This window comes from Triturus cristatus, chromosome 2_2 (assembly GCF_964204655.1).
Source record: "Triturus cristatus chromosome 2_2, aTriCri1.1, whole genome shotgun sequence".
NCBI classification, from domain to species: domain Eukaryota; kingdom Metazoa; phylum Chordata; class Amphibia; order Caudata; family Salamandridae; genus Triturus; species Triturus cristatus.
Genome location: NC_140582.1, coordinates 555,611,660 through 555,635,219, shown reverse-complemented (window position 1 = coordinate 555,635,219; position 23,560 = coordinate 555,611,660). Strand labels below are relative to the sequence as shown.

The 23,560-nt window shown below is 43.5% G+C and overlaps 1 protein-coding gene across 1 annotated transcript in view; it reads left to right on the top strand.

The window, feature by feature from the left end:
- The window catches only part of LOC146862504 (proteasome subunit beta type-5-like), a 52,140-nt gene extending 35,157 nt beyond the window's left edge, over positions 1–16,983 (top strand). The window contains exon 3 of the mRNA XM_085641705.1: positions 16,449–16,983. Coding sequence (XP_085497831.1) covers positions 16,449–16,732 — 284 coding nt within the window. The 3' untranslated portion in view covers positions 16,733–16,983. The remainder of the gene's footprint in view (positions 1–16,448) is intronic.
- The last annotated feature ends 6,577 nt before the right edge of the window (positions 16,984–23,560 follow it).

Here is a 23,560-nt window from a genome sequence, read left to right as displayed (position 1 = left end):
TGGGGTTGGATGAATTAATAATGAGGGGTATTTGGAGAGGAGGGTTTGGGACGGGTCACGGATTTATTGTACATACGATTTTGCAGTCATCGCTCGTTGCTTTGCTTTTAGTCCCCTCCACTACAGCCGAGACCCGGACCCCCCTGGCTGCACTCTTAGGAGGCGGCTGGACCCACTGTGTGTGAGTGCACTCACTTGTGCCAAAGTGGACACTCACACTTTCAGTGCATGAACGAGCATAAACACACACCCCACCAAAAACATAAAACACACACACACATCTACACACACATCAGGCACCAACACACAACACACGAGACACAGAAAATACAGTACACACGGACATATTCCACACACATAAGCACACAAACTAAACACAACATAGACAAATTACATATAAACTAAATTACACAGCACACACCACACGTACATGCTATACAAAGTACTTGCATACATACACATTTACGCCTTCATTTCAAACACTTCTAATTGGCATCCAGTGCACACTTTTAAGCAGGGCATTATGTGGGCCGGGTTCAGCCGGTGCTCGCACCGGCAGTTCTAACAAGCATTGGCATAGCCAATAGGTCTCGCCTTTGGGACCTTATAAGTGTTTAGTTATCTTGTTTCCCGCGCTGGTGTTCGGCCGCCCTGGAGCTGAGGCGCAGCCACAGAGCGGCGGTTTGCGGGCTCCTCCGGGTCGGCAGCGCCAGCATCGGGTGCTTTTTTCGGAGCAGCGGGCGCTGGCGGAGCGGGGAGTGTCGGTGGCGATATTTCCACGGAGTGGGCAGCTCCGGACCCCACATTTGCCACTGCAACACCAAAAGAATTAAAGGCACCTCCAGGTAGAGTGGAGGACGTATCTCCTGCCCATTTCCTGGAACTTCAAGTGCAAGCAAAGAAAACAGTGCGCAGATAGGCGCCAGAGAAGACGTTGGGGACAGTGGAGACCGAGATAAATCGGGAGGTAAAACAGGAAAGAAAGGTAGGAAACGCAGGAGTGTGCCTGGAAACAAAAAAGTTCAAAGCAAAAGGAGAGGAGAGTGGAGGGCTAGGAAATCAGTTGGAGGAGGGGGAGGTTCTGGAAGCCGTAACGGCAAACATTCCTAGTGCCCCTAGTGCCTCTAGTCTGTCCAGTAATTATTTGGGTTTTTAATATTGTCAGACCAAGGCCAGAAGTATAAAGGGAAGAGTGGCATGAGCAGGACAAGGCAGAGGTCATCAGCTTTGCAGCGGTCCTTTGGGGACTCCATACCTACTCTGTGGCAGGCAGATCGCCCGCATCTATTGCTGGAAGCTGAGAGCACTAAGGCCTGTTGTGAGGCACTAGGGCTGCAGGGGTCATTGTAGGCAGCTGCAGACTCCCTGATAAACCAAGAGGTGCCCGAGGTCTATTGAGAGCAGGAGGAGAATCCAAGGGAAGCGCAGCGCCAGAGAAGGGACGACGAGTGCAGATTTGTAGACCCGAGGTGATACCAGACTACAGGCTCCAGGAGGCTCAGGGGCAGAGTGACCATCAGCGGCCCCTCCCTGCCTCCCGCACCGGACTTAAAAGAATCTCGCGATCCCCGCGTCGCGGGATCGCGCGTGGGACTCGCCGGGCGAAGCCCGGGCCAAGGGCGGGCCCGTCTTAGGCCATCAGGGGCCGGAAGAGGCCGGGCTGGGCCACCCCTCTGAGATACACGCTTATACAAGGTAACCAGTGTGAAAGTGCTTAAATGGTGTGTGACATGGCGAAACGGAAAAGTTCCAAGGGAAAAACACCAGTTGGTGCGGGTGCCACTTTGGATTCGTTTTTGATCAGGGCTACAAACTTACTAGAACATGAAATTGAATTAACTGAAAGGAGACTGTCTTTAGAACCTGGGTGTGTTCCATTGAGATGCCACGGTTTTCCTGCCCCCCCCCCCCCCCCCTTAACTCCTCCAATAACTATCCAGGACTCCCCAGGTATCCCACGAGACTTACTTGGAAGTGAAGGCTTAATAACACAATTGACTCCAAGCACTGAAGAAACCAACCCAGCAATCGGTATCCACCAAAGTCCATCCTCCTCAATCGAGGCCATAACACCACCACCTAAGCCGAGAGCGACCAGAACTAGGAACACGTTGGCCGTCAATAATCCTATGCCCGCTAAAACGGCTTGTGCCACGAAAAAGAAGGTACCCTTAAAAAAATCCACTAAAAAGCTTCCTCAGCCTAAAGTAACTCTTGCAACATCTAAGCTCTCTGTCCCTCACGTCATTAACCAGGCCTCAATATGGGACGTTTTACTAAAGAAACTGGATTCCATTATAGACCCGATTATTGACAAACTGGCTAGCATCGAAGCAAGGATCACCAGGTTGGAGACCCTATTTGATAATGTTCCTATACAGGCTCGGGGTAATCCTATATCTGATGGTCCCTCAAACTGTTCTCAGCCATCTTTAACAGGAAATTCCCCCATGTTAAGTGCACAGACAGCCCAACCCCTGGCTACAACAGTTATATCTTTGGAGCGCACGGAACCCATGAGGAGCGTAGACCATCCAAATGCTCCTAAATGCAGAGTAGATGGGCCTTGTGTACCAGACCAGCCGAAAACACCCAAAGTGATACCCACAATGAAGAATAGAGCCCAAACGCAGTCAACGTTCCACCTATCTCCTTCAGCAGCTCCCCTAGTGTTGGTACTGGCACAGGTACCTCCGTTGGAAGCTAACCAAAGAGAGTCCACTATCCATCTAATGGACAAATGTGCATACTGGATTGCGTCGAATCTCAATGCTCCTGACTGGGTATGCCACTCGCTTGTAGATGAGATCATTATGGCGAGAAGAGTTGATTGGGTGGGCACCCAGGAAAAGAAGCTAAAGGGGGACTGTGTGATCGTACATTTTTCGAACAGTAATGTCTTGCCTGTTCTCCTTAGAAATTTCTTTCCCCCCCCCCAAAGGAGATCATATGAAATAGTGCCTTCATTTGATTATTTTTATAACAAACGTCATTTTAAAAATACGAGCCTAGCCAGGGTAACCAGTTCCATAGTACAGCCTAGCGCCTTAATCACGGCTAACCCATCCTGTGGTAATATGATACCGCTCTCCAATAGATTTGAAGTATTTTCCAATCTAGAAGAGTGCGACTGACTAGGGAAAAACCCTTTACTCACAAAACAAATCCCCACTAAACATAAGAAAGTAAACGCTAATGCCAGTGGGTCTTGTTTTAACCCCTTCCATGCTGCGCAGATTCCGCCGCTGTGCTGACGGAATCTTGCGCGGGCGTGGTCATGACGGAACGGTTCCGTCATGAGCACAGCTCAACCGTGGCTCATGACGGAACCGTTCCGTCATGAGCACCGAAGGGGTTAATACAGCTAGCTCAAACCATTTGTCAACTTATCGCACACTGTTTAGTTTCAATGAACCAGCATCAAGGGAAGAAATCATAAACGCACCCAATGTGGAGACTACGTCCACTACAATCTATTACTGCCCCCTGCTCTGACCTTAAAATCAGGATCCTATCTTGGAACAGTGCTGGTATAAAAATGAAGTTAGACAATCCAGAGTGGTCCAAGTTTATATCAGAATATGATGCTGTATTATTCCAGGAGACCTGGTCACTTGACCCTATATTGTTTTCAGGGTTCTCGGTTTATAATGTACCAGCAACCAAGGGTAAGAGGGGCAGACCCTATGGAGGGCTCTCTATGGGTTGCGACTTATTTAGATTGTATCATCACTGAATTCGATTTCTTCTCATTGGATCTTCAAGGTCTGGTTCTTCTTTTTAAACTAATTTTTATCAATGTTTATTCACGTCCAATGAGCCTCTCTCAGGAATCCCCGATTTTTGACTTATTATCTACTTGTATTCTAGATCTGCCCAAACATGATAGATTAATAATTGCGGGCGACTTTAACTGTCAATATGAACCGCTTGTTGATCTCCCATATACATTATCTAATGAGGAGGATATCTGTAGTCTAATACCAGATCCCCAAATCCAGAAGGTAAGGGCCTGGACTCCATTGGTCATGCAAATTAATGCATTTGTTCTTATGCATTCCATGAGGGCCTGCAATGGCCGCCTAAAATCAGACCAGCCAGGGAAGCCTACCTTTAATAGGGTTAACCACTCTTCCCTAATAGAGTACATTCTGGTGGAAGTATCTTTTTGGAACTGCATCGTTGATTTTTCTGTCATCTCTCGATATGACAGTGATCATGATGCATTGATGCTCGAGGTATTAATTCCTGTTCAAGTATCTCCCACTATAGGCCCAATGGTTGAACAGAACCTCCTTCTGGACAACAATAAAAGAAGAATTAGATGGGATTCAGTAAAACGTACCCCGGATAAAATGTTGGAACTTTACGGGTTGATTCTTCCGGCACTTCTTGAAACAGAAAGGTTAGTCACCCCAATTCCGAGTGTCTGGGATTTAGAAGCGGTAGAATCTACTTACTTTCATCTCACCTCGGCTCTTAAAACTTTTTTTTAATCCTTCCTCAAGTAAATCTAGACCAAAATATTCTTCCTACTCGTGGTACACTAAAACATGCAGACAGGCTAAAACTGCTCTTATTGGTGCAATTAAATCAAAAAACAAGGTTAGATTGAACTCCTCCAGGAGGGTCTACAATGAGACTATTAAAAAGGCAAAAAAAGCATGGGAACTTGAAAAATGGGAGGCCCTGAAATTAGCTCTTTCTAATAAAGATATGAGGGGCTTTTGGAAAATAGTCTCTAATGCAGGTAACGAGGACGAACGATCCCCAATTCTCCAGAACATTGCAGCATCTGTTTGGGAAGCTCATTTTAAGTCTCTGTACTCTACTGGAGATGACTTGATAGCTGTGGAGGGTTCCCTCCCATTAGTCCAATCTGAACCTATTGAGGAAATAACAGCTTTAGAAGTAGAGGGTGCTATTAAAACTCTTTCTAACTCTAAAGCACCTGGCCTCGATAAGATCCCCGGGGATTTGTATAAAGAAGAACCTTCCATATGGGTACCATATTTATGGACCATATTTAACGCAATTATGAAAGGTATGAGTTTCCCAGATACGTGGCTAGGAGCTGAAATATTTCCCATATTCAAAAAGGGATCACCATTGCTCCCTGTAAATTACAGGCCAATTAGCCTAATAGATGTTGCCCAAAAGCTGTTTGCAAGAATATTACTTAATCGTCTGCATTTATGGATGGAAGAGATGAACATTCTGAGTGACCTACAGGCGGGATTTAGGAAAAGGGTGTCAACTGTTGATCAACTTTTAAGGCTGCAACTACTATTTTGGAAGATGGTATCAGTGGAGGGTGGCAGTCTCTACCTGATATTTGTCGACCTGAAATCAGCCTTCGATATGGTTCCGAGAGCTAAACTTTGGGCTGTACTACATGAGATGGGAGTTCCCCCGGACCTATTAGCTATGATTATTAGATTGCATACTGGTAACTATGCTCAGGTCAGATATGGGAAGGCAGGCCAACTAACAGCGCGCTTTCCAGTCGACAGAGGTGTCAGGCAGGGATGCGTACTAGCCCCTACCCTGTTCTGCCTATATGTTAATGCACTGGTATCTCATATCAACAGGACGGATAATGGTGACTCCCCTAGACTCAATGGTAGAAAGGTTCCAGTTATGCTCTTTGCAGATGACACTTTATTGTTATCTAAATCCCCGATGGGTGCTCAACGTATTTTAGACAGTTTCTCAGCATTCTGTGTAGACCATGGGCTCGAAATAAACATTTCGAAAACCAAATATATGTTTTTTAATCCAGCTAGCTCAACGCGATCTAATCCCACACTCAATGGAACGACCCTAGAAAAGGTTTCATTGTTTGAATATTTGGGAATTACACTTTCTGAGTCTTTTTCCTGGGCTCCTCAATTAGATAAAGCAGCTATGCGGCTTGCCCAACTCTCTGGAGCGATTCTAAGAACTTCTAGATACGCTACATACAAGGCTCCTGGCCCCGCCGCAGAAATCTATAAAATACAAGTGAGAAATGCAGCTTTATACGGGGCAGAATTGTGGGGCCACTCCCAGATGAAGTCTTTCTCTACTCGAGAACAAGTTTATTAGATTTTTATTGGGACTACCGCAAAGTACCCCTCTAATCCCATTACGTCTTGATCTGGCAATTCGACCAATAGACGAAGAAGCTGGCTTATGTCCTTTAACGTATTGGCGAAGAGTGTGGCTCATTGAGGAGCTAAGACTTTATTGTAGTGATCTTGGCTCAATACTAGCACTATGCACTTCTAAGAAGTTTCCTTGGCTTGTCTATATCAAGGAAATGTGCTTTAAGATTGGCTGGTCTGAACTTTGGACTAATCCTGGTGTATTTTCTTCGACCCTTCCTCGTGTAAAACTGGTCCAGGCATATAGACAGTATAGGCTAAGTGTACTACGGGGAAGTAAAACACTCGGTAGTCTTTCAAGGCAATTTTTATCTATTAAAGACCAGTATATCTTTGAGCCTTTCCTGAATGAATTGTGTCCACCTTTGGCGAGGAAATTATACATTCAATTCAGGTTGGGCACCTTACCACTCAGGGATTTTACCAAGAACTGGTCAAAAAACGCAGAAACAACTTGCCCAGCCTGTGGAAGGTCGACTGAGTCCTTAATACATGTACTATTTCTCTGTGTCGCATATAGAGCTCCTAGAAAATACTGGCTTATTCCTTTATGTAAAAGTCTAGGATTCACAAGATGTATTGAAGCCCATCGCATCTTAGCTAGTGATACAAGAACTATTGTAGTTTTTGCTGTTTCACGTTTTTTACAAGCAATGTGGATCAAGCGTCTTAGTTTCAAATAATGTCTTGCTCTTATTTATACTCTGTCTTGGTCCATTTTAAATTATTTGTTTTTTAATGTTTTTATTACCTGTCTAAATGTATTTTATGCGACTTTTATGATCTTTTGATCGAAATAAAGTTTACAAATGGAATGGGTTAGTTATCCAGCACAATATCCTTGGTGCAACAACATCAAGTATTGCATTGCTAAACACTTATAAGGTCCCAAATGCGAGACCTATTGGCTATGCCAATGCTTGTTACAATGGCTCTTGGACCAGTGAAGCCCACACAAAGCCATACAAATATGGTGAAAGCAAGGTTAAAATTACAGGAACAGTAAATAACTGTTCTCAGCTTTGTTTGCATGCTTCAATGGTTCATAAGTGAATTCCAGGTTATTGGACTGTCCATTTTAGGTGGGTTTTAATTCAAATGCCCTGCTTCCTTCCCCCCTCATCCAAGCTAGAACCCAAGTAGGGCACCTCCTCTTCTCCCCCCCCCCCCCCCCCCCCCCCACCTAAAATCCTGACGGTTGTCCCTCTTGCATACACAAAGCCAAGCTGATCTATAAGTGACTGGAAAGGAGGAAGTGACAATCAGCTGTCTGAAACCTACATCACAAACCATGACCAGTCCAGATTCTAGCTTTTCATTCTTAAAGTTGTAGCCCTGTTTATCCTGTCCAAATCAGAAGTACATGTCCCAGAATGGATACAGAAAATCTGGGATTGATAAACTAATCGCGCAGAAACCGCCACAATCTTCCCCGCGCTTTACTAACAAAACCGAGTCGGTTTAAAATCACAGCGTGTACCAAAGTACACGCTGTGTTTTTAAACTGGCTCTACTCTTTTGTTATTAAAGCATGGTGCGGGGACAATTTCAGGCAGCAAGTTTGGGGCCAGAGGCCAGAGTTCGAGGTCGCGCCCACATCCTGTGATTGTGGGCAAATCACTTAATCTCCCTGTGCCTTAATATGTAATGTAAAGATGGTGTTTATTTAAAGCGTTCCAATACCTGCAAGATGTCGCACACAGGTACTCCTACCATGTACCAGTGTTTGCGTGTTGCTTTTTTACAGCAAGTTGGATGTTGGCCTCCCGTGGCAGATTTCTTGGTAGACTCTGCTGTCTACCAATAAAACTGTTTGTTTTCCTGGCAGCTCTTGCCTGGTGTTAACTTGTATGTCCGGTGACTTCGTCTGTACACTGACCCATTTTCAGGTCACGCTCTGTGGCTGAAAAGCACTTTTTGCCATCTTTTGGGAGTGTGTGCCAGCCTGCTGCCAGCGCCATGTCTGTTCCAAAAAATGTGCGTCTCATTGACGTGTCATGTTTTATACTTGGGAGTCAACGAAGGGACAGCAGTGATGCAGCAGGAAAAAAAAAAGCAGTGGGACAGTAGTAAGTGGGGGCGGAGGGGTAGGCGGACAAATGGGGAGGTATAGGGCAGGTTTCAATTATCTCATGTAGCACAGTGTTATATACCTGCTGCAAATAACGTATACCATGTATTTTATGTGCATAGGTCAGTTGGTTACTGCTTTTGTCACATAGATTCTTTTGTTACTCTGCAGCTCATAAGAGACAATCATAATCTAGCACAGTGACCTAAAAACTGTCATCAAAGATCTGCTTACACATTGCATGGTACAAATTAGTAATTTATGTTTTTCCCTGTCTTTCATTATCCTGATGCTGCTAAAGGGGTTTGTTTGGGTGGAAATACATATTTATTGTGAAAGTCAATGCTAACCACTGTTGTGTTCCGAATCCTGAATTTGTGCTTTTCCAGACAAGCACTCTTTAAAAATGCCTACCAGTATGAATGACACTTGTCCAGTGGCAGCTTTGAGTCCTCTCAGGAAGCCCAGATTGTTAATATGCCTGCTGCAAAAAATGTGTACCACGCATTTTTAAAAAAACAGTATATTTTGTGCATAGCTGCTAAAAAGGTTTGTTTGGTTAGAAATAAATCCTTATTAGTAAAGTCAATGCGAACCCCTGTGTTATGTTCTGAATCCTGAGTTTGTGCTCTCCAGACCAAGCCCTCTTACAAAATGCCTACCAGTATGGATGACTTGTGAATCCTACACCTTGTAGTTCCCTTTGCCTTATGTAACATTTTCTAGTCACTGATTTACAGACGTATGATTCTTTCTCTCTGTATGTGTGTGATGTAAAGTGCTCTGACACCCTACAGTGGTATGAAAGGTGCTATAAAACAAATTAAAGACATGCGACAGTGGGGCTTTGGAGAGATGAGAGGCACTGTTGGAGGGTAGTAGTGAGGGAATCTATGAAGATTGATAAGAGATTGTTGTATGCTGGTGCATAGTAATGTCATCATTTCAATTCAATATATAATGACAAATTTGTTGTAAAATGCACAATTTCCCCCAAAACGTTCTTGGGGGAGAGGCCTCCAATGCCCCCTTTGTAGTGGTCAGACTCACTTGGTGTGCACTATATAGGGACTAGTCTGCCAACATTTTCCAGAGCAGCTTTAAGTTTCCAGTCCAGCCTTGGCAGGAGCAGGACCTCCAGGCTGTGAACTAAAACCAAACAATGGAAAGTTAGTCGCGAGATGCAGCACCAACCTTCCCATGAGGATTTTTCTATTTTTGTAAATATTATGATGGTACCACCGTTTAAGTCTTGTGCTTTTCTAAACTTGAAGTGTACTTGCCTGTGTAACCAATTCATGTCATGGCGTGTTTATCCGATTTGGAAACTGCCCTTAAGACACTTATTGTGGCACTGTATGTGTGAAAATGCACCATCTTTTTACTTATTAAAGTAAACGTTCTGAGTGACATTTGGCGCCGCGCACACGCGCGGTGTGGTTCCTGGCGCACATAGCCATGGTTGCAGCGCACAGAGACCCTCCACTGCCGCACACACAGGAAAAAAATTAGAGGGAACATTGGCCACGGGTCACAGGAACCAAGCTCCGGTAGAGTAGCGCTTGATCCTGCGGTTATTTCGGCCTTTCCCCGCATGGTCTTGTTGCATCCGGGGTCCCCCCATTTACAGGCTCGATCCCGGGCAGAGAAATGTTCAAAGTGATCAGTGCGGGCATAGCTGTCTTCCAGCAGCGCTAAAGAAGTGCAGGCTCAGAGTCCGAAACGGCCCAGGGTCCGGAGCCTCTCTTCGCAGCGCAGAAAATGAGGGTTTTAGACTCAGTCTTCCTTGCGTTTCTGTGCGCAGCTTACCACCGTGTCGCTCAAATCTCATCGGGGATGTACCATCTGGCATCAGGCTACCACCAGTGCCTCGCACAGCCCAGCTCGTAAACCACCACGCTGCAGAGCAGTTCAGTGAATAAAGCATAGCAGGGGCCACGGGTTATAGGAGCCATGCCCCGGTAATGTAGCGTCTGATCCTGCAGCTAGTTAGGCCTTAGACCGGTACGGTCATTGCACACTAAGGGGCTCCCCACTCACAGGCTTCCGGGCAGGGCAATGTTCAAGATGGACCGTGTGGGACCAGCTGCCTTCCAGCAGCGCTAGCGGAGTGCAGGCTCAGTTACGGAAAATGCCCAGGGTCTCCCTCTGTTGTGCAGAAAATGGGGGGGATTGTGACTCACCAATTCTTCTGTGAGTTTCTGTGCGCAGTTGCACACAGACTTATTGGGTATACCGGCGGGCCTCAGGCTGCCAACAGATCTTCGCGCTGCTCCATTCGAGAATCGCCGTGCTCCCATCAAATCGGGGGCATTTATTAAGCGCACAAATCACCCATAAGTCTCATGGCGCTAGCTGACAACTCAAATAGTCAGCTAAGAAAAGAAAGTTGGTTAGTTATCAAACAGCTACGTTTTTAGTTCCCTACGAAAATAATTGTGGTCAGTGATGGCGCGTAGGTGTTAAGGCAGTTTGTTCCAAAGAGTGGGTGCCAGATAAGAGAAGGATCTTCCTCCGTTTCTGATCCTACAGGTTCTGATGGCAGTAAGGAGAAACCTATTGCTGGATCTCAAGGTCCTAAAAGGCTGTTACCAACTGATCTTGTTTGCCCAATAGTTTGAGCCACTGCAGTACATGTTCTTGTACTTTAAGCAGAGCATCTTAAAAAGAGTTCGCTGCTTGACAGGAAGCCAATGAAGAAGTCTCAGGTTGGGAGCAGAAGGAGAACCAGGCAGGAGGTTCAGGATTAGCCTGGCTGCGGTGTTCTGCAGGACCTGAAGTTTAGATAAAAGGTATTCATTTATTGAAGACGATAAGGCATTTCCGTAGTCCATATGGCTGATTATCAGTCCCTGAACTAGTGGTTTCCAGGCTTCCATCGGAATACATTTGAAGACCTTGCACAAAATGCCAAAACAGCAACCTATTATGTAATTTACCTGATTTTTTTTTCATTGATAACTGATTGTCAATTCGGACTGACTACCTGGGTGTTGGACAAGGGCCGAGATTTGGGGGCCATCAATCGCTGGACCGGTGCTCATGAGCCCTGCCGAAGAGTACTATCTCAGCTTTACCCCCATTTAATTGTAGATGATATATGTTCATCCAACAGTTGATTTGGGTCATGCAATCTTTAAAACGTGACTTAGTGTCTGTTAGAAATGGGCCAAGGGTGATCAGGATCTGAGTGTCATCGGCGTATGACATTACGTCAAAGCCAGAAGATCTAATCACCCTGGCCAGTGGAGTCGCGGTAAGATTAAAGAGTGTCTGGCTCAAAATGGAGCCCTGCGGCACTCCCATCCTAACTGGTCTACTGCAAGAAATACATACGCCTTTGGTGAACGTTCAGTCACGCCACCCGGTCGACATTGGCTTTACTCTGCCTGTGCAGAGGAACAGACGGGGCGGGGGTGCAGGACTTCTCAGGCCCAGTCGCTGTCACAGCTGCCGACAGTGCCCACCGCAGAGCCCCGCCAAGGGTATTCACACCTCCCTCTGGCTCATCCGCAGAGCGGCTCGATGGGCATCAGAGCAGATCCACACAGGAGTCAAGGGACGCGCCAGGCCCCGCCACTCGTGCCGACTTCAGGGCAAGTACGCAGTATGGCGCCAACTCCTCGGCCAGGACTGCACTGTTAACTGCACCTCAGCGGTCACGCCTCTTGTTTTGCACTACCTTTATGGCTGTACAAGAGTCGGGGGAAAGATTAAGACCGGATGGTCCCCAGTTCCAGCGATATTGATAGGATTCTTGGGTGCCATATCAGAGCTCTGTTAAGTTGCGGCCGCGATGTTTGGCAATTAGCCTCGCCCCCCCCCCTTGGAAGGAACTCCTTGTGTGGTTCCATTAAAGGCTGATCTCAACTTTCTTCGTTCTGAAATCCTTGATGGGAATGTCTGAATTTTAAACAATGTGTGCAAAGGTTTGCTTCGTTGTTAGAACAATTGTTCACTTTATTAAAGCAACATTTTAAGTTTAGGAAAGGGACTAGGAGATGGCATTTGATAAGATAAAAATGAGCTCTCATGCATGCCCCAGTTTTTAGTCCATTTGTTCCTGGGAAGGAAGTGGTGATCACTGTGGATGCTATTAAGATCTGTTAGTATGGTATGAAAATCATTCTTTGCACTGACCATAAGCTGTTGGAACTCTACGAGGGGAACGGATAGATTGGTGAGATAGAGTTCCTAATTAATGGAAAACCCACAGGAACCAAGTACAGCAACAAATCTCACTTGAACTGAAGACGACCACTCACTCATGGAACTACCACTACCAGACATTAAATCTCAGCTGAAACAAAGGACAGCATAAACTTTACACAGTTAGTGCTCAACACTCAATGAATAAAATACGACCATTTTCCACAACAAATGTGTTCAGACAATCTCAGCCAAAATCACATAGGATTCTTTACCAGGCTTAGGCATTTAACTACCCTCTGGTACATCCTGCACATACTTTCACCTTTATGATTGCCTTAACTCCCCTGAACAGGAAAACATGACTGGTGCAAAAAAAATAATAAGAAAGCAGATTAGCTATATTTGCTAGGTTGAGACATTACTAAGAGAAGACTTTAGACTTGGAGTACTCCCACTAGTTTGGTCAGACCACCGAGCGATACTCTTTGACTATACCTTTCTGACAGCTCATTCCTCAGATTTCCCTGAGACCGCAGAGACTCATCTATTTCATCCGCAGGAAGTGCTTGTTGTTTACTGAAAACCGCCTTGAAAAAGCCCAAGGCCAATGGGCCACTAGGGCGAAACACGTGTCGGCTTGTTGCTTTTCCTCTCACAATTTATACCTGTTTTGTCTGCCAGAAATAAAAACAACACAAGTAATTTCATTCTGAGCAATGTTCTTGATGTTGATTATCCACTGACGTGGACCAATTAAGAAGGCACCACCCTCCACCGTTTCCTAACTCTTTGACTATACGTTCGTTACCCCCGTCCTGTCGGACTTCCATTAAACCAGTATTCAAGGTTTCTAGTAGGCCGTGGCATAAAATAGACGCAGAGGTTTTAACGACTCAACTATTGCAGAGCCCACCAGACATTTGCATGGACTCTTAACTCCTCTGCCAAGAATTATACCGTATGGCTGAAATCTACATTTGCAAAGTAGCTCCCACTATCTGTTAACAAGCACGGAGGGGCACTTCGGCTCCATGGTTTTCAGAAGCATTGAGACTCCAAAAGCAAGCCTGCAGGAGGCAAGAGAGGAGTTGGCGTAAACACCACAACAAATCTGAAAACCAAAGATATAAAGTGGCTCTTGCACATTATAAAAAATGGTTATCAAAGAAAAAAGCCTTTACTATACACAATTAATTGAAAAAGCTGGTAATTCCAGTAAAGAATGTATTCTAAGTTTTAACAAAATTGACTGTGGTTACAAAACACAATTCCATCACTCACAATCAAGATTTCTGCGACACTCTTGCTCAGACTTTTAGAAATAAGGTGGACCTAATCTTTGACCAATTAGACAAATTATTGACATGGATTCTAGGGACCAGGAAGTAATCAAGACTGTTCCTTAACAAAATATACTACTATATCTCCTACCCAAGTAGGATCTTTTCTTTTAGCTGCCAAATCTGGGCCTCCTGACGATCCATGTCCCCCCCTAAGATCCTAAAGCTCGCAAATCAGCCAATCCCCTCATCTTTCATTAGTATTCAATCAAATGTTCGAGCAAGGGACATTTCCTGTAATTTGGAAACAAGCTAATATTCTCCCCTTATTAAAAGAACCCTCTCTTGACTCCAGTGATCCGGCACATTATCGTCCAATTTCAAGACTCATTTGCCAGCTAAAATGGTGGCAAAAATAATCCATGCTGAGCTATTGAATTATTTTTTTTGACAATCAACTTTTGGACCCCAGTAAGTTTGGGTTTAGAGCGAATCACAGTACAGAGACTTCACTGATTAAAAACCACTGAAGAGATAAGAATAATATTGGATGGTGGATGGTCAGCAGCTCTCATCCTGCTTGACCGATCTGCAGCTTTGGATACGGTGGACCATGGATTATTGGTCAACCGTTTGAATGCCATAGGAGTTAAAAGTAAAGCTATTTCGCTACTGACCTCCTTTCTATCAGATCTAAAATTCTGAATCTTAGTCAGTTTAAATCTTCACCTTTTATTCTGCCGTGTTAAGTCCCTCAGGGCTCTGCATAGAGCCCGACGCTCTTTAATATCTACGTTTCAGAACTTGCCCCTCTAATGAAAAGATTTAATTTAAATCTAACACCCTATGCCGATGACACCCAATTGGTCGTATCAGCTGTAGATAACAATATTAACTATTCTCTAAGATTACACGATTGCGTGATTGCCCTGAGCAACTGAATGAGTAGACACTGCTTAAACCTGAACTCTAGTAAAACAGGTTATTCTGTTTGGAAATTGCTCTTCGGTATGGTCTCCGGCTTGGTGGCCGGACAGTCTGGGCTCTCCTCCCACCCTGGTGGCTAAAGCTAAAAATCTTGGATTTATCATAGATAAGCTCATATATGATGCGCAGGTGTCAAAAGTTGTATCCTTTTTCTTTTCTGCAATCAAAATCTTGCAGAACATTTTTCCTTTCATTCCCAGAGATACCAGAAAGATTGTTGTTTCCTCACTGATTTTATCTAAACTGGACTATTGTAATGACTTGTATATGAATCTCCAGATTAAACTACTTGATAAGCTCCAGGCGGTGCAGAATGCAGCGGCCATACTGACTTTGGGCATCCCCAAATACCAGTTGATTTCTGCAGGCCTTTGGGAGCTACACTGGCTCCTGGTGCAACAATGGATTGAATTCAAGGCACTCTGTGTGGCCCATAAAGCCTTTCACAGAAAAGGACCAAAATTCATTTGAAAGGTTTTCAACTGGCATTCACCAAGTAAACTTTTACGGTGAACTAATGCAAAATTGATTACCATCATAAGAATCTGGAATGAAATGGGGAGGAAGGAGTTTCATTAACAGCACAGCTAAGCTGTGGAACTCCATCCCATTGTATCATAGGTCCATACCCACCCTTCTTGCTTTCAGAAGGGAACTGAAGATTTGGGCTGTTTAGAAATCAATAATGCCGTAGCTTAGTAGCTCATGATATGCTAGCGCCTATACACCTAACTTTAGACGCGCGTTGTATAAGTATCTTCAACATAATATTTTAAGGCTGCTGGATATTTGGTATCTAATGTAGTGTGGTTAGAGGGAATTGTCAGACCAATAGTGAACAGGATTAAAGCAAGTAGTGCAGTAATGTTAAGAAAATGTGTCAGAGAAAGTTTTGTCATCAAATTTGATTTTTTTTTTTTAAGGCGGAGTCCAACTAGTCTATTGAAGCGGGGGGATGTTTTTGTCTAGGTATGATAAACTAACTGGCCCAGTACAATTGAGGGACAGGTTGATAAGTTCTATGTATAACATCGAGGCATTACGAAAAAAACTGCTGAGTGAAAGGTAATAAATTCCAGCAATGGATTAGGATGCTGAGAGAATGGTAAAGGGATATGTGATTTATCAGTCTGACATAATGTTCAGTCCTAGCATGCAGGTGATTGTGGTAGGTGTGCCAGACATTGTGGGGGGAAAGTATAGATTTTTGGACCACTTCATGTTTTACCGACTGCAGTTAAGTTTGCTTTAGTCTTGGCGTATCACACATTAAAGTGGTTAGATTTGTGATTTGTATGGAAACCCAAAACTAAGTGTGATTTAATTTTTAAGCGTTTTTCACGCAGCAAGGGTGTCAAAATGAATATTTCTCTGACAACTGGGTGCAATTTACATACAATGATCTAAAAATGTATTTAAGTTTGGGAATACTACGCAAGAGGTGCAATTGTAACTCCCTCAAAACAATGGCACTGCGGAAAGGGCAAATAGACACACATGTGTGAAGTGAGCTGTTCAGTCAGGTAAACTGTGTTGCTTGCCGTAAGATCGATTTTGTGGTCTTATAATTCCGCATTCCACCACTTTAGGGGCTTCATTAAGGTTATTTGTTGACTCTTGCTAAATTTGAATACATTATGGTTGGCTGTCTGGAGAAGTACGAGTTGTAAGCTCCTGATTGTTCATCAGGGATTCCATTCTGGTTTCACCATTTAGTTGTATTCATTCTGCCTCCTCTTGTAAAATTTCAGGTTGGTGCTTATGCTTGGATACCAGTTTTTTCTCTGTATCTAAAATGTCTTCTCTCTACAGGTCTTTACTACGTGGACAGTGAGGGAAATCGAATCTCTGGTTCTGTTTTCTCCGTGGGCTCTGGTTCCATGTATGCCTATGGCGTGATGGACCGCGGCTACAAGTATGACATGTCAGCGGAGGATGCCTGTGAGCTGGCCCGTCGCTCTATCTACCAGGCCACCTTTCGTGATGCCTACTCTGGCGGCACAGTTCGCCTTTACCACGTGCGTGAGGACGGCTGGGTATGTGTGTCTCAGGATGACGTAGCAGACCTCCACCAGAAGTACAAGGCCAGCGAGTGAGGCACCCAATAAGGGCTTTTCAGTGTTTGATAGCAGCAGCAATACAGTGGGAATCTGGATGCCACAGACCAACTGGACTGGAATATCATATGGTTAATATGTGGGTGTTGGCTGCTGACGTCCGTAGTGTGTGGGAGGCTGGGTGTTGTTCTGCTGGTCTTCTTTTCTAAATATTGAAAATTCATTTGTTGCTCATTATTTTGACACAATGTTAATTTGTATTAAACTGTTGGCTCTTGTGGCCCAAAGTCTGTTTCTAATAGTGGATTTTTATTCACTTCTAAAACACAATTTTTAATGTTATTTATCCAACGATAAACATTATAATTTAGAATAAAAGGACATGAAGACATTTAAAAGTAGGCAAATGCAATTCAATGGCTTGTGTGATTTCTGCAGCACGATTTTACAGTAAATCAAAATTGAAAGTGATATCCGACATGTTGCACCATCGCTAGGAACACTGGCATAATTCAATAACTCAGTAAAAGGGAGAGAGAATAGTAAGCACCCATTTCCAAAATAACACTTAATCAACAGTCTCATTGATCGAAGCTCATTGTACCTGGTAGGGCACCCAGATATTTCGAGACCAAGATTTTAGGCGGTATTAATAGGCAAAAGTTATCAGAAGCAACATTACATAAGTAAAGTCGTGCAACCAATTGCCAAGGGCCGGGAGTGATCCCTACACGATCTCATTGCTATGCTTATCTTGGCCAGTGAAAGTTCTAATGCTGTTAAATTCCTGACTGATACAGGTACGTCTTTAACATAACCCAGCAAAGCAATTAGTGGGTCAGGTGCTATATTCATCAAAAATTGCACCCCTATAAGCTTATGTTCCAGGACATTTTCAAGAAATATCTATAAAGTCTGCTGCTTCTTCATGACTTCTAGGACACCCTGGGTCTTCTCTTATGCTCTACCAATTTTGCCTGGCTGGGGTATAATAAACCTCTAAATATACTTAAATTGTATGAGTCTGTTTGCAGTTTAAAAAAATATAATTTTTACTTTGCTTTTTATTTTTTTGACTTCTCTAATAAATATACCACTTTCAACTGTACATTTGTTAACTAAATATTGTTAATATCTGAACTGCAAAAAAAACACTGATCATCAGAGTAATCCTGCGGAATATCTAGTTGCGATTCCCAGCAGGGTTTCATGGCTGTTGAAAGTCTTGTACTTCTGGCCAATGCCTATAATTGTGGAACACTTTATTTGAAACTGGCATTTTGTATCCGATATGTCAGAAATAGGAAGAGAGTCTGGTTCGCCAAGGGAGCTGCCAATAGTATCCTTAAGGGCACTGCATATCCAGCAATAAAGGAATATAGCGCTATGATTAGAGTATTATTCTCGGATCTGGTCCAATGTGATATTTTTTTTTTAATTTTTTTTTTTTCCCCACAAAATAAATCTGCCATACTGGATATTTATAATCTTTCTAACTGGTCACAAACCCTTCTCTCAAGACACATGGGAAGCCAGAAACTCCAACTCACTTGCATTGCAAGAGTGTACAACGATCTTCCTTGTTCACGTTTAAGCTGCCACATCCATGAATGCACAGTGGTGCCGTTCAGAACTTTAGAGCCACACTTTCTGGTGGGAGAGCTACAAAGCGCAGTCACGAGGCTGGGGCGAGGTAGTGTATTTTTCCATCTAGAGATTCGGCAAGTAAGAAGGACTGTGTACCCCAAAATAGCAAATTGACTGTGCTATGTTATAATAAAGCAAAAAATCCCTGGCAGCCAATCCACCTGTCTCATAAAGAAATATTAATTTTTGCCCAGTAACAAGTGGCTGTCTACCCATCTATGCAAGTTTAGTCATCAGGTGATGTAATGTGCAGAAAAAAGTACAAGGCAAGACAATGGAAGTATTCAAGACAAAAAGATATCTGGGGAAACTATCACTTTCATTATAGCAACCTTGCCTTCAAGAGACAGTAGTAGTTTAACCCATTTATCAATGTGGTGTCCCAGAGGGTTATAAAGGCCACTTTGTAATTGTTTGTGATAAACTCAGCAGATCACTATGCACCACTATGCCCAGTTAATGGACATGTTCTGTACTCCATTTTAGAGGCAACTCCAAAGTACACTATAGAGTTGATTTAGTGAGTGGCAATATAGCAGAATTATTCCGGTTGATCCTCAGGCCAGATCAATCTTCTCTCCCCCGCCCCATAATATATAATCTCATTAAAAATTTGAGAAAGATTAGTACGGAGGCTTTGGTCATAAAGCAGCGGATCATACACCGATAATATACGTTTGTACCCTATGAATCTGAGCCCTCTGTTTGCATGACATGCCAGTGTTTTTGCTTCTATGACATAGAGCAGTGGGGGAAAGCAGGCAACCTTGGTGGGTTCCTCTGCTTATGGGTTTAAGAGCAGTTGTAGTGCCAATCAGGCTGGTACAGGCCAGTAGGTCAGTATATAAAAGGCAAGTCAACTTGAGAAGTTTATCATAGACTTCCATTTTAGCTAACACTGCAAACACATTCCCATTCAACAAAGTTGAATGCCTTTTCTGCGTCTATAAACTGCTGTTTCATTGACATCAGGATTAATCTGCACCAAAGAGTTCTAAGATTGTATGCCGTCGACCTCCCTGGAACAAACCCTACTTGCTCAGACACGTAGGAACAAAGGCGAAAATCTTTGCAGGTGCTTTTGGTTCTATATTGAGTAAGGAAAGTGGTCTGCAGTCACCGGACTGCCCATGCTACATAATACTTTTGAACAAGTTCTCGCGCATTGAAGGTGGAAGACACCTATTCCGTACTACGTTCAAGTAATGTCTTAATATGGGAAGTAAGGTCCTCCAGGAATTATTTACAAAAATTATTGGTAACGCAATCTGTTGCAGGAGCTCAGCTGTTAGGCGTACTCTTAATTATGTTTTTGGATTTCAGCTGAAGTGAGAGATGAGGCAATGCTTCTCTTTGCTGGTTGTCAAGCCTTGCCATTGTCCGATCATCCAGGTGGACCAATGGCTGATACCTGTACCACCTTCCCAATGCATGTCGGCCATTGGCTGACACAGGGGAGATATATAAAGGCCCATCTGGTGCTCTGCATCTGAGGGATTCCTTTATTGTTGGCTTGGGAAGAGCTACACAAGCAGCCTGAGTATTATTTATTTTGTTTTGTTTACTGTACTGACAATCCGTGCATGCTGGTGTTGGGGAGAGTATGTAGCCTGGCGGCTAGAGCAGTCGACCTCGAAGATGGGGGAAATTACCCACTGGTTTCCTCCACAAAATGGAAGTAGGTTGAGAGAACCAAAAATAGGAAAAATGGGTTACCTCTTTGAAAAATGCTAGTAAGGATAATAAAAAAATCGTAATTTTTTTTTTGTTCAGCACTGTATGTTCCTGAAAGCTGGGAGTATGGCGACTTTACACAGCAAACCCTTTGCCATTAAAAAAAAAAAAAAAAAAAACGCACTTATCCAGAGCACTTGCCTCCAGAAGAATCCGCAAACCCTGGGTACTTTTGGAATCTCTAGGATGTTAGTAAGAAAGAGAGAAAATATGGCTTAAATACCTTCTGTGCGACAAAAATGAAGGAGTCATAAGTGGGAACTTCGTCAAATAGCCAAAAGCGGGTCCAGCAGCACTGGGGGTCATTGGAGCAGGGGATGGGGGGGGTGGCATTGACTATTTTTCGAATGCTAGTAATAACTTCCATCAAACCATCTAGGTTGCAGTTGGGCCACCTGAGTCTTACCAGGTCTCTCTCCTTCCCAATATACCCTTACCACTGCCTATTTACAAATTTTTCTGTGTTCCCTAACGGGATGCTCATGCAGTTGTGAATTGCCCCCAAAGTATTCTGTTCGCAATCACACGATCTTTACAAATCAATTATCTCCTTTTCACTATGCGAGAGCTACGACGTAGTGCCTTCAAAATTCCAGCATGTTTTGCTATATGTATTCTTCTGTACTTCTAATACACTAAGTCTGTATTGTGTTGGTCCATCAATTCTGAGCTAATCTTCCATAGCTTGTGGCTCATTGTCCAGTACTTCAAAGGCCGTGCACTTAAGCACCATAGATGTTGCCATGTAATATGGACTTCATTCAAACTGCGTGCCCTTAAAGTGTATACCAATCTAAGTGCAAAAAAAGTGTTATGGTTATTAATGTTATTACGTAGACATGAAGTATTTGTAGGGAGCAGGTGGATACAAGGTGCTATGGGTGGTACAAGTGTCAATACTAAAATTAAAGATGAGGAGAAAAGTGGAAAACACATCAGTAGATTTGCAGTACTTTAATATCAATCTCATTATTGTATATGTGGCAGGCATATGGATGCTAAGAGCATACATAGTCTAGCATTGGAGTAGTCTTGGCACTAGGTAACGTGACCTGGTCAGGATTGTATGCACAAGGAGACTATTTGGAGCTTTATTGGTTAACACATGGTTGTAATATACACATGGGTACTGATATTTTTTTGGGGTGAGGGGCTGGGAAGTGTGCATGGTGTTGAGTGTATGCATGGTATATGGCCAACCAGGAATGCGCAACGACTTTTAACTAAGGTCTTCCTGGTTCTTGGTACCATATCTGTGCAGTGTCCTTGTCACTGCATATGTGAAGTAATGAGCAGTGCATTGTGGGAGCCTTGGTTTTGTGACATTGAAGGTTCTTTAACAAACTTGATGTCGTTGCTGATTTTTCTTGGCATTCATAAGGATACATTTCTCTTTGCCTTAACTATTAGAAAATCGGTGATGTGTGAAAAGGTCTTAATTATTGAAAGCACACAGGATATGATAGTAAAAAGAGTTTATTAATACCTCATCCATCAGCCACAAGACAGCAACTGACAGATGAGCAAGTTGGAACATTCCAAGTTCTATAGAACTTGTATCTCAAGAAGAATATGAAGGAAGACATCACACATCTCCCTTCCAGTAATGAAAAGTACAGATAACACCGCAATCAATATATATGAAGGTTAACAACACTTCATACGACCAAGGAAAACACTATTTAACATAATCCTTTAAATAAGATGGTACAGTTGACTTTTGAATACTTCGTCTTAAATCCAAACTAGACGATTTAGTTGAAACTTCAGGTGTGACTTTTCCAAGAACATTCATTTCATAATTAGATTTGAGAATAACACAATTAAGATTCCAAATTCTCCCATCTTCCAGTTTAACAGCATTTTTAAAACACTTCGTTACACCAATGGGAACAGTGTATTTAGACCATGACATGCACCTACAGGAGCCTTTACACAAACCCAATGACCTACTTTCACAGTGGCATGCTTTACCCTTTTTCTTTCATAAAAATACATTTTATTTTTAGGTTGTAGACTTTCTTCTCTTTTACTCCAAATACCAACACTGTTGTCTTTTACCCCTTTACATGAAGTTATCCAACCTGAGCACAAACTTGTGTGGGGAGCCCTTCCTTTAAATAACTCAAAAGGAGACTTCCGAGTAGAAGTATGAGGTGTATAATGATGAGCCAGAATACATTTCTGCAGCTCATCCTTCCACTTCAAAGAATTGCCCCTTGAAAGTTGAATATTCTCTTTAATCACCTTATTGAACCTTTCTACAGCTCAATTGGTCTCAGAATGATAAATTAAGCATTTCTTGTGTAAAATTCCACATGACAGTAAAAAAATCATTCATTTGCCCAGAACAGAATTGTGGACCATTATCAGATAAAAGAGTTTTTGGAAATCCCTCTCTTTTAAACACATCCTGCAAAAAGGAAATGACACACGTAGAAGTCGCAACAGATGCACATGAAACCTCCGCCCATCTGGAATAGACATCAATTAAGACTATTAAGTAGGGTGTACGATGTTCACCATTAAGAGGGCCAACAATATCAATGGCAATATCTTCCCATGGACTATTAGGAAGTCTGTGACAAACCATAGGCTTGGTCCTAGGTTTTAAGATTTTGTCACTGATCTTACATTGCATGCACTCTCTAACTTCATGCTCAATTTCTAGATCCATTCCGGGTTCAGTCTGATTTTCTTCACGTTTCGCTTCCTGGTGTGCGTGTCAACGTCGGTACACACGTGACACACAGACTCCATTTAGGTTCATAATAAGAGCCGTGTAACCCGTCGACGTGAAGTAAACTGCCATTGAACCGTTCGCTCGCAAGACCACACTGTAAGATTTCCTACTTTGTTGTTTTGCAGCGTGAATCTTTCTGGATTCACTATGCTGTGCATTATTCCACGATCTTGTGGTTGGGTCCGGATTCATAGTCTTTTCTTTGTTTTTTTTTTTTTTTTTTTTCGTAGCCCAGGTGGGCGTCGACGTCCACCATTTGGTGCACCTCCCGTGACGTCGTCGTGCTTCCTGCGGAAGTCCCACCTTTGGGGCGCCATCTTCAGATTCTTTTTTCCGCCGTTGGGTCTGGATCGTCATCGGGAAGCTCCAGAATTACACTCGAAGGAAGAAGGAAGAAAAGCGAGTTTCGTCGATAGAAACACTAGAAGATATCAAGAAAGGAAAACATTTCATCAGGAGCGCGAAGAAAGGAGGACCAGCGCCCTTTTTCTTCGACGGCCTTGGAGAATGCACGCTCAGAGACCCTGAGCGCAATGGACAAGACGCCATTCAAGTTCTGCCCAAACTGCCACCACAAGTTCGCGCAGAAAGACCAGCATCCGGTCTGCAACCTCTGCCTACCGGTCGATCACCAGAGTATCGACTGCAACGCCTGCTCAGCCTTCGCGCCGAAGACACTCAGGGTGAGAGAGCGGCAGAGAAGGGCCAACGCCAGCATGGATGGCAAGGGGAAGCCCCCGACG